Source organism: Schistocerca cancellata, chromosome 6 (assembly GCF_023864275.1).
Source record: "Schistocerca cancellata isolate TAMUIC-IGC-003103 chromosome 6, iqSchCanc2.1, whole genome shotgun sequence".
Taxonomy (NCBI): domain Eukaryota; kingdom Metazoa; phylum Arthropoda; class Insecta; order Orthoptera; family Acrididae; genus Schistocerca; species Schistocerca cancellata.
In genome coordinates, this window is record NC_064631.1 from 192,714,267 (window position 1) to 192,729,948 (window position 15,682).

At 47.3% G+C, this 15,682-nt stretch overlaps 1 protein-coding gene across 4 annotated transcripts in view; it reads left to right on the top strand.

The window, feature by feature from the left end:
• Positions 1 to 15,682, top strand: part of LOC126191190 (centrosomin-like) — a 417,752-nt gene that overhangs the window by 84,087 nt on the left and 317,983 nt on the right. For 3 of the 4 annotated variants that reach the window (XM_049931982.1, XM_049931984.1, XM_049931985.1), the window contains exon 1: positions 13,249 to 13,931. The exons of the other annotated variant lie outside the window; for it this stretch is intronic. In XM_049931982.1, the coding sequence (XP_049787939.1) occupies positions 13,852 to 13,931 (80 nt within the window). In that variant the 5' untranslated portion in view covers positions 13,249 to 13,851. Of the gene's footprint in view, positions 1 to 13,248; positions 13,932 to 15,682 lie in introns of those variants that run through there. 4 annotated transcript variants of the gene reach the window in all.

The following is a 15,682-nucleotide window of genomic DNA, read 5'->3' on the forward strand; positions in this document are numbered from 1 at the left end:
GTATGAAACCGGTATCTGTGAATCCCTCACGCCACCGCAGCTAGATAGTTCTACAGTATTTGTAGTGCATTCTGTCTCGATCCCATATCAGAGGTTTGGTGATATATCCACTGTGCTATAGGCGATGGTTGGTTGAGAATGATCACAAACAGTAGTAGATGGTGTGCTCATTTAAGTTGTAAGAAAATGTGCACTAGCTTTTCAGATCTCTAGTGTTAAGTTATCTGCTAGAAATTGTCTATGATTAGGAATCAGGTCTTTACATTTAATCAAATACATGCATTGGATCCTATTGGCAGTTCCTTTAATGATTACAACCACTAGTGTCACATTTCTGGCACTTCCATATCTCGAAACGAGCCACCTTTCTCTAACCTGTCTGCTTCAGTAAAATTACAACCTGATTTTAGTCAGCCCCTACACATCTTGCAACTGCTCCCATTTCTACAGCTTTGTGCATGTGATCATTCAAATTTAAGTTGGAACTGAGCAGAAGTCGGAGAAAGACATATCCACACCTTCTCCAACCCCTGTAGAAACAGAACTACCAGAGTTAGTGCAACAGGCCTGTGTTTTGACCATTCGGTGGAAATTCATGCAATGCGGTACATCTCCAAACTAGATACAGATACTACAGTCCGAAGCAGATTTGCGTCCATTCATATCTATCAGTCCAACATGCTATCATCGTTATTCTGTACCATCCAACAGAGAAAAATTGCGAACTATAAAAGCTCCACTAACTTCATCCGATGTAGAACTCACCTAGGCGCCATTGTAGGCGCTATGACACATAGCTGCGAAGTGGATTCGGCGCACACGCGCGCGCGCGCGCGCGCGCGCGCCCACACACACACACACACACACACACACACACACACACACACACACACACACACACACACAGCCTGTCAAACTGATGCTGCTGTCTGTGCAGGACGATTCTATTAAATACACAGCTTTGATCCATTGCAGAGGGCAGTTTGTTTCATCACCTGTACTGTAAGATGACTGTATCCCACTGACTATAATGTAAATTGCAAAAGACGCTCCCTGTGACCCCGCATCGTTGCTTGAAACATTGTTTTCTAACACGCTTTGTACACTGCCATACATTTTGTTTTTCTGCCACAACTTCGAAATCTGTGTCAGGTCCTAAACTGACATTAAGATGCTCTGATAGGCGGCCTCTTGCAGAAAACTAGACATTGCGCGGTGTAAATCATTTTGTTATTCCAGCTACCATAACACGCGACACATGGTGGATGATTTTAAATGAGAGACAGTTACAACATAACGAAAATGAGAGTTTGGCTGCATTGTGGAGAGTTTCCAAACTGATGTCTGAAAGTGATTGACGACCTATACTTTTAAACTCCTCTGTCACAGGGACTGAATAGATGCTGGTTCTGTGTTCCCTTTCGACTGATTCCTCATATTGCACTCATGTACACGATCACTGTTTCTGTGCTAGCAACCCCCAGAAGGTGTCAACCATCCACAAAACTCATTCCCCAATTCAAACAAGCTCTGTCAGTCAATCATTATGCTAGATCATTGCCACTTCAACCCGTTCCTCCGCCCCAGGGCCAGACACCATCCTCATTCAGATGTTGCACCACCTTCCTCTTGTGGGAAAGCACTTTCTGCTTAACATGTAAAACGGCATCTGGGGAGAGGGTAACTTTCGTGGACACTGGCGTGAAGCCACCGTAATACCAATACCTAAGCCCAGTAAGGACAAAAACCTTCCTTCTAACTACCGTCCCATCTCTTACCAACTGCATTTGCAAGGTGATGGAATGTATGATGCATGCCCGGCTGGTGTGGTGGCTTGAGTCCCGCCATTTAATAACGAATGCACAGTGTGGATTTAGAGTGTGGCATTTGACTATTTCGTTACTTTGTCCACCCATTTCATGAATGGTTTTCTGTGGAAATCCCAGACTGTGGCCGTGTTTTTCGATTTGGAGAAGGCCTAAAACACCTGCTGGAGAACTGGTATCCTCCGTACTCTTTACATGTGGCACTTCCAAGGGCGCCTGCCCTGTTTTGTTCGGGCATTTTTACAAGACTGTGTTTTCTAGGTGAGTGTGGGTTCTGCCTTGTCGGACACCTTTATCCAGGAAAATGGTGTGCCTCAGGTTTCCACCCTAAGCATCGTTCTCTTTACTATCGCCATTAACCCTATAATGGCCTGTGTCTCGCCGGGCATGTCCGGCTCTTGTTGCTGGCAATTTTGCCATCTATTGCAGTTCTCTACGAATCTGTCTCACTGAACGGCGTCTTCAGTGCTGTCTTTATCGTCTCTACTCCTGGTGCATCGACAATGGCTTTAGCTTTTCCACTGACAAAACTGTTTGTATGAATTTCTGATGGCGCAAATAGTTTCTCCCACCATCCCTACATCTAGGGTCTGTCGCCCTTCTGTTCGTTGAAACTACGAAGTTTCTGGGGCTCATGGTTGATGGGAAACACTCTTGGTCCTCCCATGTGTCTTATCTGGCAACCCGCTGTACGCAGTCCCTCAATGTCATACGTGTCCTCAATGGTACTTCCTGAGGTGCTGATCGAACCACCCTCCTCCATTTGTACCAGTCCCTTGTCCATTCGAAACTAGACTATGGGTGCTTTGTTTACGCGTCTACACTCCCATCCCTCTTAAGCCGTCTCAACACTATCCACCATCATGGCATCTGTTCGGTCATAGGCGACTTTCACACCAGCTCGGTTGAGACTCTATATGCTAAAGCTTCTGAATTACCATTGTCTTACTGCCGTGGCTTCCTCCTCAGCAGGTATGCATGCCGTTTGTCTGCCATGCGTGGCCACCCATCCTATACCTCCTCCTTTGATTCCATTGTTCGTCACTATGGGGCTTGTTCCTCTTCTGTTACCTCCTGGAGTCTGATTTCACCACTTGCTACGGTGACTTAATTTAACACTACCTGCAGCTTTCCCAGTGAGTGTGTACCCTTCGCCACCATGGCCTCGTGGAGGGGCCCATGTTAACCTTGGCCTTCATCCGCTTCCTAAGGACACTACTCTGGTCTTAGTGTGTCACCTTCAGTTTCACGACCTTTGCATGGAACTTCGCGATAGTGCCTTTGTATAGACTGTTGGCTCTTGGACTGACCGTGGGTTCGCGTGTGCATTCGTCATTGGGACCCGTGTCTTTCGATATTGCCTTCCAGCACATTCCTCAGTATTTACAGCCGAGCTCTTCGCCTTTTATCAGGCCACGGAGTACATCTGGCGACACAGCCTTTCCAGTTGTGTCCTCTGCTCAGTCTCATTTAATTCCCTCCAAAGTCTATGTGCGCTGTACACTGCTCTTCCCTAGTGCGGCGGGTGCAGGAAAACTGCCACTTGCTCACTCTTGATGGGGCCAATGTCATGTTTCTGTGGGTCCCTGATCATGTCGGGCTGCCAGGAAACGAGGCTGCTGACGCTGCTGCCAAAGCTTTAGTCCTTGTACCTTAGCCTGCGAGCCCCTATATTCCCTCTGATGATCTCTGCATTGCAGTCTGTCAGGATGTGGTGTCCCTTTGCCATCGCCAATAGTCCTCCCTTCACGGGAATAAACTCAGGCTCCCGGCACCTTGGACGAGCTCCTCTTGGTCCTCCCTCCTGTAGGAGATTATTTTAACTCAGCTGCGTATTGGGCACTGCCTTTTTAGCCACCGTCATTTGCTCAGTGGTGCTGCCCCACCACTTTGTACGCATTGCGCCCAAATTTTAAGTGTCTGCCACTACCTGCTGGAATGCCCTTTTTCTTTTACCAATTTACGTTCCAGTTTGTGTTTGCCTTCTGATTTTTCAGCCGTTTTAGCGAATGTCGCTAGGGCTCTCGACCGCATTTTGCTTTCTATTCACCGAAGCAATATGGCGAACGCAATTTAACTCTTAGTTTTGGACCTCCATGTCTGGTGTCTTTAGCCCTTTTTCCACGTGCCTGTTTTTAGCTGCCTCCTGTTCTGTTAATTGGGACTGACGTAGAGTTTTTTAACTCCTCTGTGTTCATGTTCTATAGTTTTGACTTGGGAGTATATGACCCCAGTTGTTTTTAACACTCTAAAGTAAAACAAAACGACTTCCATCATTCGGTCTAATTCCACTGCACAAGTTTCGGAATCAATAAGGCGGATTTCAAGCAAAGGCACTACATGCCCCCGTAAGGCCTTGTCGAGAAATGTGTTCTTGCTGGATGCATCTAAAGAGATGGTTCAGGTTTTTGCTGAGCACTTCTTTACTCACCTGCGTTTCAGGTGTTCCATAGGACTGCAGAGATGAGGAAGAATCACTTCTTCCCGCGTAATGAGGCCTACAACCTTCCATTCTCCATGTGGGAACTGGAATCGGCTCTATGGCCAGAGACACTATTCCATGACCGGACGAGATTCATTATGCCATGCTCTTGTCATCTGTAACCTGGAGCGAAAAGCCATCTCGTCTCTTCTTTCTGTGAGACCTGGTTTTCAGGACAGTACCCCACTGCTTGAAAGGATGCAATATTAATTCCATTATGGAAACCAGGCAAGGACTGTGGCGTCCCTAGCAGTTACTGGAGCGTAGCCCTTACCTGTGGTATCAGTAAGACTCTTGAACGCTCGGTCAACCGCCACTTTGTCTGGCTGCTCGAAAAATCCCGAGGTCACCTGAGCCGCTCCCATTGCGGTTTGAGGTGCTACCATTCCACCCTTGACAGCTTAATCCTGGTGGAGACAGCGATACAGGAGTCGTCCTTACGCCTAAACAATTTGATTTGTGTGGTATTTTTACCTCAAAAATACATAAGACGCTAATTCAGCTTCATGAATGGGAACTACATGGACGTCTGACACTTCGTACCCTATCCTTCCTCGAGGACTGGCACTTTCGACGTGGCGCTGATGATGCCGTGTCTGATTGCTATGTTAAATACCAATGGTGCCCACCCAGGCAGTGCACTCAGTGTCTCATTGTCTGCCATTTCTATCACTAGCATTTCCTCCACAGACTGGAGCCCTGTCAAAGGGACAGAATGACCTCGCAATCTTCTTTTCTTCCTATCTATAATGACGACGAGGCAGCTACAGCTGACCATCAGGAGGCTGGAAACCTGGTCGTAGACAACTGGTTTTGGTTATCACCAGAATAGACTACAGTTGTGTCAATTTTAACTGTGCTCGTCGGAGTTTTGACCAACCAGTGCTCACAGTGGGGGATAATATTTTGTTTGCAAGACATTACGCATTTGCTTTTATTATTTGACTCGAAAGTAAATTGGCTCCCACACCTGAAAGACCTACGAACAAAGGACTTCCAATTACTGAATATTTTGAAGTGCCTTAGTGGAAAAGTGTGGGGAGCTGAGAAGTCCCACCTCCTGCAATGTTATAGGATGATGGTTCGGTCACGATTATGGCAGTGTGGTCTATGGGTCAGCCCATATTTCCTACCTCAAAAGTTGCATTGTCCACCATGAGGGCATTTGAATATCGACTTGAGCCTTTCAGACACAGCCCCGTTCAGGGTCTGTGTGCAGAGGCTGGAGAACCACCACTCTGAATTCGGCGAGGTATCCTTTTGGCTTGACATGCACTGAAAATCTGTGTCACATCACTCATTGGCATTTCACTGCAGTGGTCAAACCCAATTTTGAAGGGCTGTTCAGGAATTGGCCCCACGTGAGCAAGCCATTTGGGACATGTGCTACTGACTGCTGGACGTATTGGACCTCCGAATACAGTGTCTGGGGATGAAACGCATTGCCACCTTGGTGTATTTGGAGGTCCAAAGTGATTTTAAGCTTGACGCAGTACAAGAAAACTTGTACTGCAAATTACGTTTTTGCAATTTTCCTTCCATTGTAAGTACGTACCACTGTTTTATCGTTGTTTAATGTGCATCTTCCAGAAGAATCAACAAATTATGATGCAGAGCTAAATGTCAATAAGATGATGCCACTGGAGAAGATCCACAGAAATCACTGTCAAAGGTTCCTTGTCTGCTCCGACTCGCTTAGTGCACTACAAGCACTTCACCAAATGTATTCAGTACACCAGTTCATTCAGCTCATTAGAGTGGCTCCAATACCGTGGCAAGGTGATGATTTTTTGCCGGGTACCTGGCCACATCAGAATATAGAGAAACGACATGGCCGACAAAGCAGCCAAGGAAGCATGTCAGGATGGTGTTGTCTGTCAGTGTCCCATCCTGTTGCACGTTGTCATATCATTTTATGACCCCCTGTGGGTCCGGGGGTAAGAATAGGCCCGAGGTATTCCTGCCTGTCATAAGAGGCCACTAAAAGGAGTCGCACACCTTTTGGCCTTTATGTGGTGGTCCCCTGTAGGGTTCGAGGGTTCGAGCTCATTTTTCAAAATTTTTCCGAACACGAGCCAACTGAAGAGGGGCGCCTTGCATGGTGTATGGTGTCCGTCATGCACTGAGATCTGTAGTCCACTTTCTCGTCGGGGGCATTGCAGTCCCGCTCATTCTCCAGCTCATGGGTGAAGACACCTTCCTGGGTGCTTTTTCCACCATGCCTATGCAGTGTCACTTTCTGTGCTGACAGTGACCCTGTATTTCTTTGCGCCTCATATCCAGCACGTTAGCCAGTCCATTGTGGTAGGGCCACCATGTACGCTGTTGGTTGTAGCCCCCTGACAACGTAGGGATCGCTCTGCAGATGGCTGCAGTGTAAACTCCCCACGTATGCCAAAGAGTAGATGCCCATCGTCCTGGGGGATTGAGACTCCCGACAATACCCATCCTGCCAGGTAGCCTTTGCTTCAGCTGGGTTGTGCCTGTGGGGAGGCCCCCTGGTCGGAGAGGGTGGCAACAGGGCCGATGACATGCGATGAAGCGTAGTCCATCATCTCTCGCTGTTGGTCTGCGCCAGCAGTCTCTAAGTGTACAGAGTCTTAACTTCAGTGCTAAGAAATATGACCCCAAGTCGTTCCCCTCCCTGGTCACACCATGGGAGGAATGCCAGGCTAAGGATGGCAGTGAAGCTTATGCGTCCCAGCACCTCGTATGCACGATAGTTGATGGGGAACCTTTCATGTCCATGAAGCCTCAATTTTTTGTGGAGCATTTGTAGGACAAGTTTGGGGAGGTGGAGGGCTTGTCCAAAATGCCCTCTGGGTCAGTGTTGATAAAAACAGCATCCTCTGCCCAGTCACGGGCATTACTCACTTGTGGCAAGTTGGGGGATGTTTCTCTTACTATCACGTCCCATAAAAGCTTAAATATGGTCCAGGGTATTATATTCCACAGGCACCTTCTATTGCAGTCAGACAAGCTGCACTCCAATTTGGAGAGGCGAGGTGTTCATTTCGTCTGGAGTGTTCATGGGGTCTGAGGGATAACAAGGTTGCCACTGGTGCCTTGATCTTGGTCTTCAAGGGTGACACACTGCCCGAAAAGGTCAAGGTGAATGTCTACCGCTGAGACGTCAAGCCATATATCCCTCCCCCGATGCAGTGCTTGAAGTGCTGGAAGTTCTGCCATTTGTCTTCCTGCTGTACTTCCAGCCCCACCTGCCAATACTGTGGACGTCCATTGCATCCCAATACTCCATGTGCCCCACCTCCCATCTGTGTCAACTGCGGAGTTATCATTCACCTTGCTCGCCAGACTGCAGGATTTTACAGAAAGAGAGGAAAATCGTGGAATATAAGACCCTGGACCAACTGACCTACTGCAACTGTTAATCTGTACACCTGCTTTCTGCATTCTCCTCCAAGAAACCTGGTTCCCGGCAATGCGGACCCCTGCCCTCTGTGGCTATAAGGCATATTACAGGAACCCTAGCGATTATAATAGTGTGTCACTGTGACGTTCGCCTAGCGATTGGAGCTTTTAGAACGGGTCCGGTGACCAGTGTCCTGGTGGAGGCTGGAGTCCCTTCATTGCAGATCTGACATGCACAACTGCTCGCCAGTTACGTTGCAAACATTCATAGTTCTCCTGAGCATCCGAATTACCGTCTCCTTTTTTTCCACCCGCGGCAGTTCATCGCCTGCATCCGTGGCCCAGGTCAGGGCTAACAATTGCGGTTTGCGCGCGACCCCTTCTGTCTGAACTGGAATCCTTCCCTTTACCGTCTCCCATCCAGGTCCGTCTGCATACACCTCTATGGTGTACACCTAGGCCGCAGATTCGTCTGGACCTTTCACGTGACCCTAAGGACTCAGTTACTCCTACCGCTCTCCGCTGTCTCTTCCTCTCGATTCTTGATGTGTTCCGGGGCTCTGAAGTGGTTTACACCAACGGCTCGATGGTTGATGGTCATGTTGGTTTCGGCTGCGTCCACAGAGGCCATTTTGAACAGCATTCCTTGCCCGATGGATGCAGAGCTGGTGGCCACCTCTCGTGAACTTCAGTATATCCGTTCACGCCCCAGAGACTTGTTTCTTGTTTCTGACTCAATGAGCAGCCTACAAGCTATCGCCCAGTGCTACCCTCGCCATCCTTGGGCAGCGTCCATCCAGGAGTCCATCTATGCCGTGGACTAGTCCCGTCGTTCAGTGTTGTTTGTGTTGACCCCAGGACACGTCGGCATCACTGGCAACGAACATGCCGACAGGCTGGCCAAAAATACTACGCGGAAACCGCTTCTGGAGGTTGGCATCTCTGAACCTGACCTGCGTTCTGATTACGCTGTAGGGTTTTTCGGCTTTGGGAGACGGATTGGCGTAACAGTATGCACAACAAACTGCGTGTCATTAAGGAGACTACAAATGTGTGGAACTCTTCCATGCGGGATTCTCGCAGGGAATCAGTTGTCCTCTACAGGCTCCGTATTGGCCACGCTTGGGCGACCCACGGTTACCTCCTGTGCCGTGAAGACCTGCCTGAGTGTCGGTGCGGCGCCCGGGTTGACAGTGGACCATATTCTGGTGCATTGTCCCACTTTCACTGCCCAGCGACGAAATCTGGGGTTACCGGCCGCTAATTTTATCTGACAACGCCTCATTGGCTGATTTAGTTTCACGCTTTAATCATGAGGGTGGGTTTTATTATTTGATGTAAGTTTTAGCGCATGTCCTTTGTCCCTCTGTGCCCTCCACCCTAGTGCTTCTGGGGTGGAGGTTTTAATGTGTAGCACAGTGGCCGGCTTCTCTAGTGGCTGGCTTCTCCTTATATTTTTTTTATCTCGTGGTCAGCCAGCCATGGTAATTTGCTTTGTTGTTTTAACCTCTTCAAGCCGTTTTTTTACGGTTATGTGATTTTCTTGTCCTCTTTTGTCCATTTATATTTTTGTTGCCATTCATCGTTCCTGTGATTTTTTCCCCCTTTCATTCCGTTTTGAGTTGTCAGTCTTATTTATTTTATTCTCACACTTGTGGCATTGTTTTATTCGGAGCAAGGGGCTGATGACCTCGTAGTTTGGTCCCTTTCCTCTCTTTTAAATCAACCAACAAAGCAAACATAATTTTCTGACAGACCCATCATGCATCAGTGGGAGGCCGAATGGTTGAAGGTGAAGGTGACGAAAAACGAACTGCAGTCGCTTTAATCGACCATAAAGGCATGGCGGACTTCGCCAATCTCATCCCTGGAAGGAGGTTCTGCTTACCAGCCTGCGCATCGGATATAACTCTTTAACACATGGCTTCCTCCTCCGGCGGGAGGATCCACTACCCTGCTCAGAGCAGCATATTTTGACAACGTGTGTCTTACATGATGATATCAGGGCACCCTCAGTCTCGATGGAGATCTGCCTACCATCCTCGCCGATTCAGGTTCCAGTGATGCAAAAGTGGTGAAATTTTGTGAACTGGTAGGCCTCACCCTTAAATTGATGGGGAAGGGAGATAGACTTTAATGCATTATAACCTGCTCTGCATGTGGGGACAGCCTTCGTCGCCACCTATGAGATTGGTATGCTGACTTTTCGTCAGGACGCTGATACGATGGTGAGCGACCCCTCACCTAAAATCATCATGCTGGAAGCGTCTGAGTTACCTAACCACCGTGTCACATAATGGTGCATTGCTGTACACTACTGCCTATCCAAAACAGACGGTTGTAGAGTTATTTTCCTTGAAATGCGGACTCCGAATTGCCGCGGGATACTCCCACTTCATCAAGGAACTTGGCAATTTTATTTCGACTCCTTTAGTGGCTTGCTGTGGCACTGTGAAGCAGGGATTTCAGTGTGTATGAGCTCTACAGTCAGTTTCCTGGGGGAAAAAAAGATACTTAACTTTATTTCTTCTTTTTAACACTTAAAACTTTGGCTACCCGTCGTAGATTTTCTACTTTGTGTGAGAGCTCTTAGTATGAAATGTGTGTGGCTTTGTTGGCTGGGAGACCCCATCCGGGGAAGTTCGGCCGCCAAGTGCAAGTCTTATTGCAGTCGACGCCACATTGGCGACTTGCGTGCCGGTGATGAGGATGAAATGATAACACAACACCCAGTCCACGAGTGGAGAAAATATCCAACCCGGCCGGGAATCGAACCGGGGCCCGTTGCTTGGGAGGTAAGCACGTTACCTCACAGCTAAGCAGGCGGATCTCTTAGTAGAAATATCGCGCAGACACAGCGCTTAGCAGTACGTCCATTTTGGTGGACGATATCTATCCGACGCAGATTTAACTCTGCGGCCTCCTTTTTCATTCCTGTTTCGCCAGTCCACATTCTATTTTTCATTTCTTCCTTTCCCTACTGTTGAATTCCATTCCCACCCCCACCCAAAAATTAACCGATCAATCAATTTTCATCTCCTTTGCTCCCTGAACTATTTGATAAATTTCTTTCATCTCATCATATATTCTTTCACTATCTTCATATGCGGAGCTAATCGGCATGTAAATTGTACTGCTCTGGGTGTTGGCTTTGTGTCTGTTTTGGCTACGACAATGTGTTTGCTTCCCTGATAATAGTAGCACATACGCATTCGTATTTATTCGTTATTAGATCTGCTCATACATTAGTCCTATTTGACTCTGTATTTATAACCTTGTATTCACCTGACCGGAAGACCTGTTCTTCCAGCCACTGCGCTTCCATTAATTCCCATAACATCTAACTTCAGCCTACTCATTTCATGTTTTAAATTATATTCTCTAACTGGAGATAAAGGTATCCAACATTCCACTCTCTGGTCCGTAGAAACCCAGATTCGTTTTTCCTGATATCGTCCTGAGTTTTGAACTCCCGAAGGTCTGAATGAAGGATTATTGTCGAGGGTTCCATCCTCATTTAACCAGACAGTTGAGCTGCATGTCTGCGAGAAATATTAGTTTTCTCTTTGCTGAATCTGTGCTGCAGTAGCAAATAACGAGGTGGACTTTGCCGAGATGGCGTGGCTTGTGCACTTGAGCGATGCTGGTATAAGTTACCGTTCCATAGGTCCAACCGCATCAGAGATTTCTGTAGGTAGGCCAGATGAACACATGGTTCCTGAATAGGGGTAGGAGCGATTTTGTAGTTCCAGGGCCTTGTGGTAGCGTTCTCTCTTCCCGCACACGGGGTCCTGGGTTCGATTCCCGGCGGGGTCAGGGATTTTCACCTGCCTCGAGATGACTGGGTGTTTGTGTTGCCCTCATCATTTCATCATCATTCACGAAAGTGGCGACATTGGGCTGAGCAAAGTAGTTGAGCGCCCCACAAACCAATCATCATCCTCCGAGTACATTGGTCACTTCGAAGTGTTGTTGATGATGTAGGGATGGTACGAGGCGATCATCTGATCCTCGATCGCTGCCGTAAGTAATGGTAATGAAGTGGCTTATTTGCAAGTTGGCTGTCGGTTATATGGAATTAGATCAGTAAGACGGGTCGACGTGTATTCGTTAAAAATAGTAGGAAGGACCTGTCGCGTTTGGAAGTGCCGATGAGCACATGGTGAATGACGTTACCCAGTACATTGGTGTACCAAAGCAGACTATTCTACGTATCTAGTAGGAATTGTGCCACTCACAGCCATGTAACAAGACGTAAAAGTTGGAGAGAAAAAAAAAAGAGCGTAACCAACGGTGACCAAGAGAGGAATATCACGTCTCGTCAGTGAAAAATTTCTCAAACCATCTAACTACTGTAGGTGAAAGCATGGAAACCAGTTTGAGTTAATATTTCGATGGAAACTGTTTGTAATGGGCATGAGGATTCGTATACTTCGGAAAAGACCATTTCTGACAGTAGCACACGACATCGGTGGGCCAAACGCAGATGCGGGATAGTAGCTGACTGGAGGTGTGTGATGTGGTCCGACGAGTTGCGATTTTCTCTTTTCAGCGGAAGCAAGGCTCCAATATGGCGTTTACCCCGTAATGTGTGGAGGGCGTAGTTGAACCCGAATATGGTTGTGTTGTTGTTTTGGGAATGTTTTTTGTGCCATGTCCTTGGCCTACTGATTCAGGTTTCCGTAAATATGAAGCAGATGTTTATCTCAACATTTTCGACGACCAAGTTTAGACCTTTCTTTTACATTATGATGAGCATGCTGTTGACACTCCCGTCTGCAAGGTGACAACAGCCGTGTTCGCAGAGCGGCACCCGCACGTTCGTAGTTAGAAGAACGCCTGAGACACTCTACCGCACCTCGACTGTCCCGCAAAGTCACCCGATTGTCATTCCATATAATGCGAGTATGTCTGGCACTATTTGGAACAAAATTAACATTCCCGCACTTCGGTAGCTGTATGGATCTAATCATCAATGCTTGGCTTGAGCAGGATGTGGAAACATATTGGCAATTCTCACTATCGTCGAAACGATATCACTATCAAGGTTAGAGGAGAGGTTACGCGGCAGTAGAGTGACGTCTCCAAGAGGGTTGCGAATTATTTTTGTCCCGTGTGCTTATTTTTCCACCAAACGTGACCCCACGCGTAAATTTAATCAGTTGGCCTTGACTTTCTGGTCATTTCAGCACCTTTGAATCTCCACCCTCTTTGTGTCACAGTGGCTAATCTCCAGTTCTTATATACGCTGAATAAAAAAATTTCCTTCGCGTCTGTTGCCACCAACCTGGTTTTGTTCGGGCGGAGGCCTAGCCGCGAAGGAAGCACACGCGTCGCCTCATAAAACCGCTACAGGACCCCCGCCTAACGTCTCCACAGGATGTTTGCCGCGCTCGCGAGAGATAAGGCAGAGGGTGAAGGGGAGGGGAGGTCACAGTGTGCCGGCTGACATCGATCGCAGCCGCCGGGCATGCGTGGTAGCGGTCGCCTAGCAACGGCGCACCAGCATCCAGCGCCGAGCGGCGGCAGCGGGCGACCCCGGCGCTTAGTGTGTAGCAGACAGCGATGGCGCGAGGTCGTGTTCCGTGGATGCGGCGACGCCAGCCGCCGCGATGACCGCCGACGACGTTCGCCCGCCACCGCAAGATGCTCAAGCGGAGGAAAAAGCACTGGCGTGAGCTCGTTGTCGATCCGTGACATGCGAGGGCCCCTCCGGTTCTGGACCGCCCCGTTCTTCCCTTTCCGCGTCGCGTAATTTTTTTTCCGGTTTCTCCGCTAGTACACACGAGCTATTCGTTCCGTCTATTGCCGAGTGCGTCGAGCTTAAGAAAAAATAAGAAAGAATTTATAAAACGCTCGTGCAAACTTTTTCAAAATTGCCGTCAGATTCCGTGTTCCGAAAACTCAATCGGGTAATTAATTTTTCGTATTCGGAGCGAAATTGTGCCGTGAAGAAAGCAGTGGTGATTCCGTGTGTGGACCTGCAGTACAAGAAGAAAAGTATTAAGGAAAAGGAACTTCCGCCGTCGTTCGTCGTCCGTTGTAATCCGACCGTAGTGTTTCGAAAGTGGTGTAAATTTTTGTAAATTTGATAGCTTCGCATCCGTTTAGTTGGGTGGCCGCGCTTCGCCGTAGAGAACTGTGACTAGTCGCGCAGTGTTGTAAATAACGATGTCCGTCTTCAGGTTCGGTACGATCCGCAGCCCGCCGAGGCGTCCGACCGTGCAGAGCTCTGAACAGAGCCCCTTCTGGTGAGTATTCCGCGCCGCCATTGCGGGCAGCTAGCTCTCGCCCCCAGCCAGCCTGGCTGTTCCGTCTGTAACGGCTGTTACCCTTCCGTTTCTGTCTAGCAAGTGAAGCTACAGGATTCGTAAGAGCTCTCATCGGGCCGCATTGCCTCTCGCTAAAGATGACTCATGGTAGCATTGAGAATCCGTTGGGCATGGAAGCAGTAGAGGTGTCATTGTTCGCTGGAGTCCTGTATCGTTGATGAGCGAGTAGCGTGGTTATGCAAGAAATCTGATGATAGCGCATGGAGGGGGTCTCGCCAGCTAGGAAGCCCACTTTATGCGTTCTAACAAATACGGTATCTAAACTTTTGCTTCATCTTAGCACATGACCGTTATTACTCTTTATCATGGCTATCTATGTTGCACTAATTAACTGAGCAAGTTTTTAACTTAATTTCGTTGTTGCTATTGTTGTTTTGTCCAGCGTCCCGATTTACTTACCCATCTTATTCCAAAAACTAGCTGGTGCTACATATCAAATGACCACCTCGTCGACGGGGTATTAAATCATTATATCTACCTTGTGTCCAACGGTAAAGAACCTGTACCTATTTTCTTGTATGTAACATTCGAGGAACAGTTAAAATATTCATGTTTTCATCGATACATGTGATATTTGATGTGAGTTCATTGTTTCGTGTAACTATCTTTGCGTGGGATATCGTCACTCATTGTATGTGGAAGGATATTCTTGAAGTTAACGAGATTTGGACCGAAGACCTCACAGGCACCTGGTAACTGTTGAGTTATAACATTATCAAATCTTTCCTTCACTCTCCTTTCCCGTATTTAATATTGTTTGGTTTCAGCAGTGCGTTCTCTCTCTCTCTCTCTCTCTCTCTCTCTCTCTCTTCCAGTCTTGTTACCGAATGTAAATTCAACTGAAACTATATGACGGAAAAAATAATTTTGTATAAGAAATTACGATGTAGCTTTTAAATAAATTTTATGCATAATTGCAAAAAGTAATCGCTGTATTGTTCACTAAACGTAATACGTAATGTCTGCCTTAAATGATATTTCTATGACCTGATTTTTGCTGACCACTCTTGGTCATGGAACCTCTGTTTTCCTTTCTTTAATAACTTGCCCCAGTTTTTTTTCTCTGTATAAGCTTTTACTTTTATCGTTTTGTTTTTTCACTTGTTTTAGACTTTTGTTTTGTCTAGTCAGACCTGTTACTTTTTTTGCAGGCTATCGGGAACAACATATTTCAGTAAAGTATCGGTTCCTGTTAGTGAATAAGGCGTTTTTTAAAGTTTTTGGGTGGTAATGAGGTTAGCGGTCTCGTTAGTTAACATTTTATGTAGTTTAGAGATGCTTGTTACTTTCGTCGCATTTCTCTTTGCGATGGTGCTTTGTTGTTCCCAGCGACGACTTCGTGTAATGACGACCGCGTTGCTGTAGAGAGCCGCCGCCAGTACATTGGTAGCGGTTTGGCGTGTCTAAATAAACAAAATTTTGGACCCTACAAGATGCTCGAACAAAGAAGAAGAAGAAATTTGCTGAAGAAACTATAGCATTTAAACTGCTATCATGTATGTGATAGGAATGAACAGTGTTCTCAATAGTGTCGTACGGTTATAACATAAAAACAAAGTTTGTACATTCAGTCTTGCCAACGTTGAAAGTGGTGTGTGTGTGTGAGAGAGAGAGAGAGAGAGAGAGAGAGAGAGAGAGAGAGAGAGAGATCGCAAGCATGTTTGTTTTTC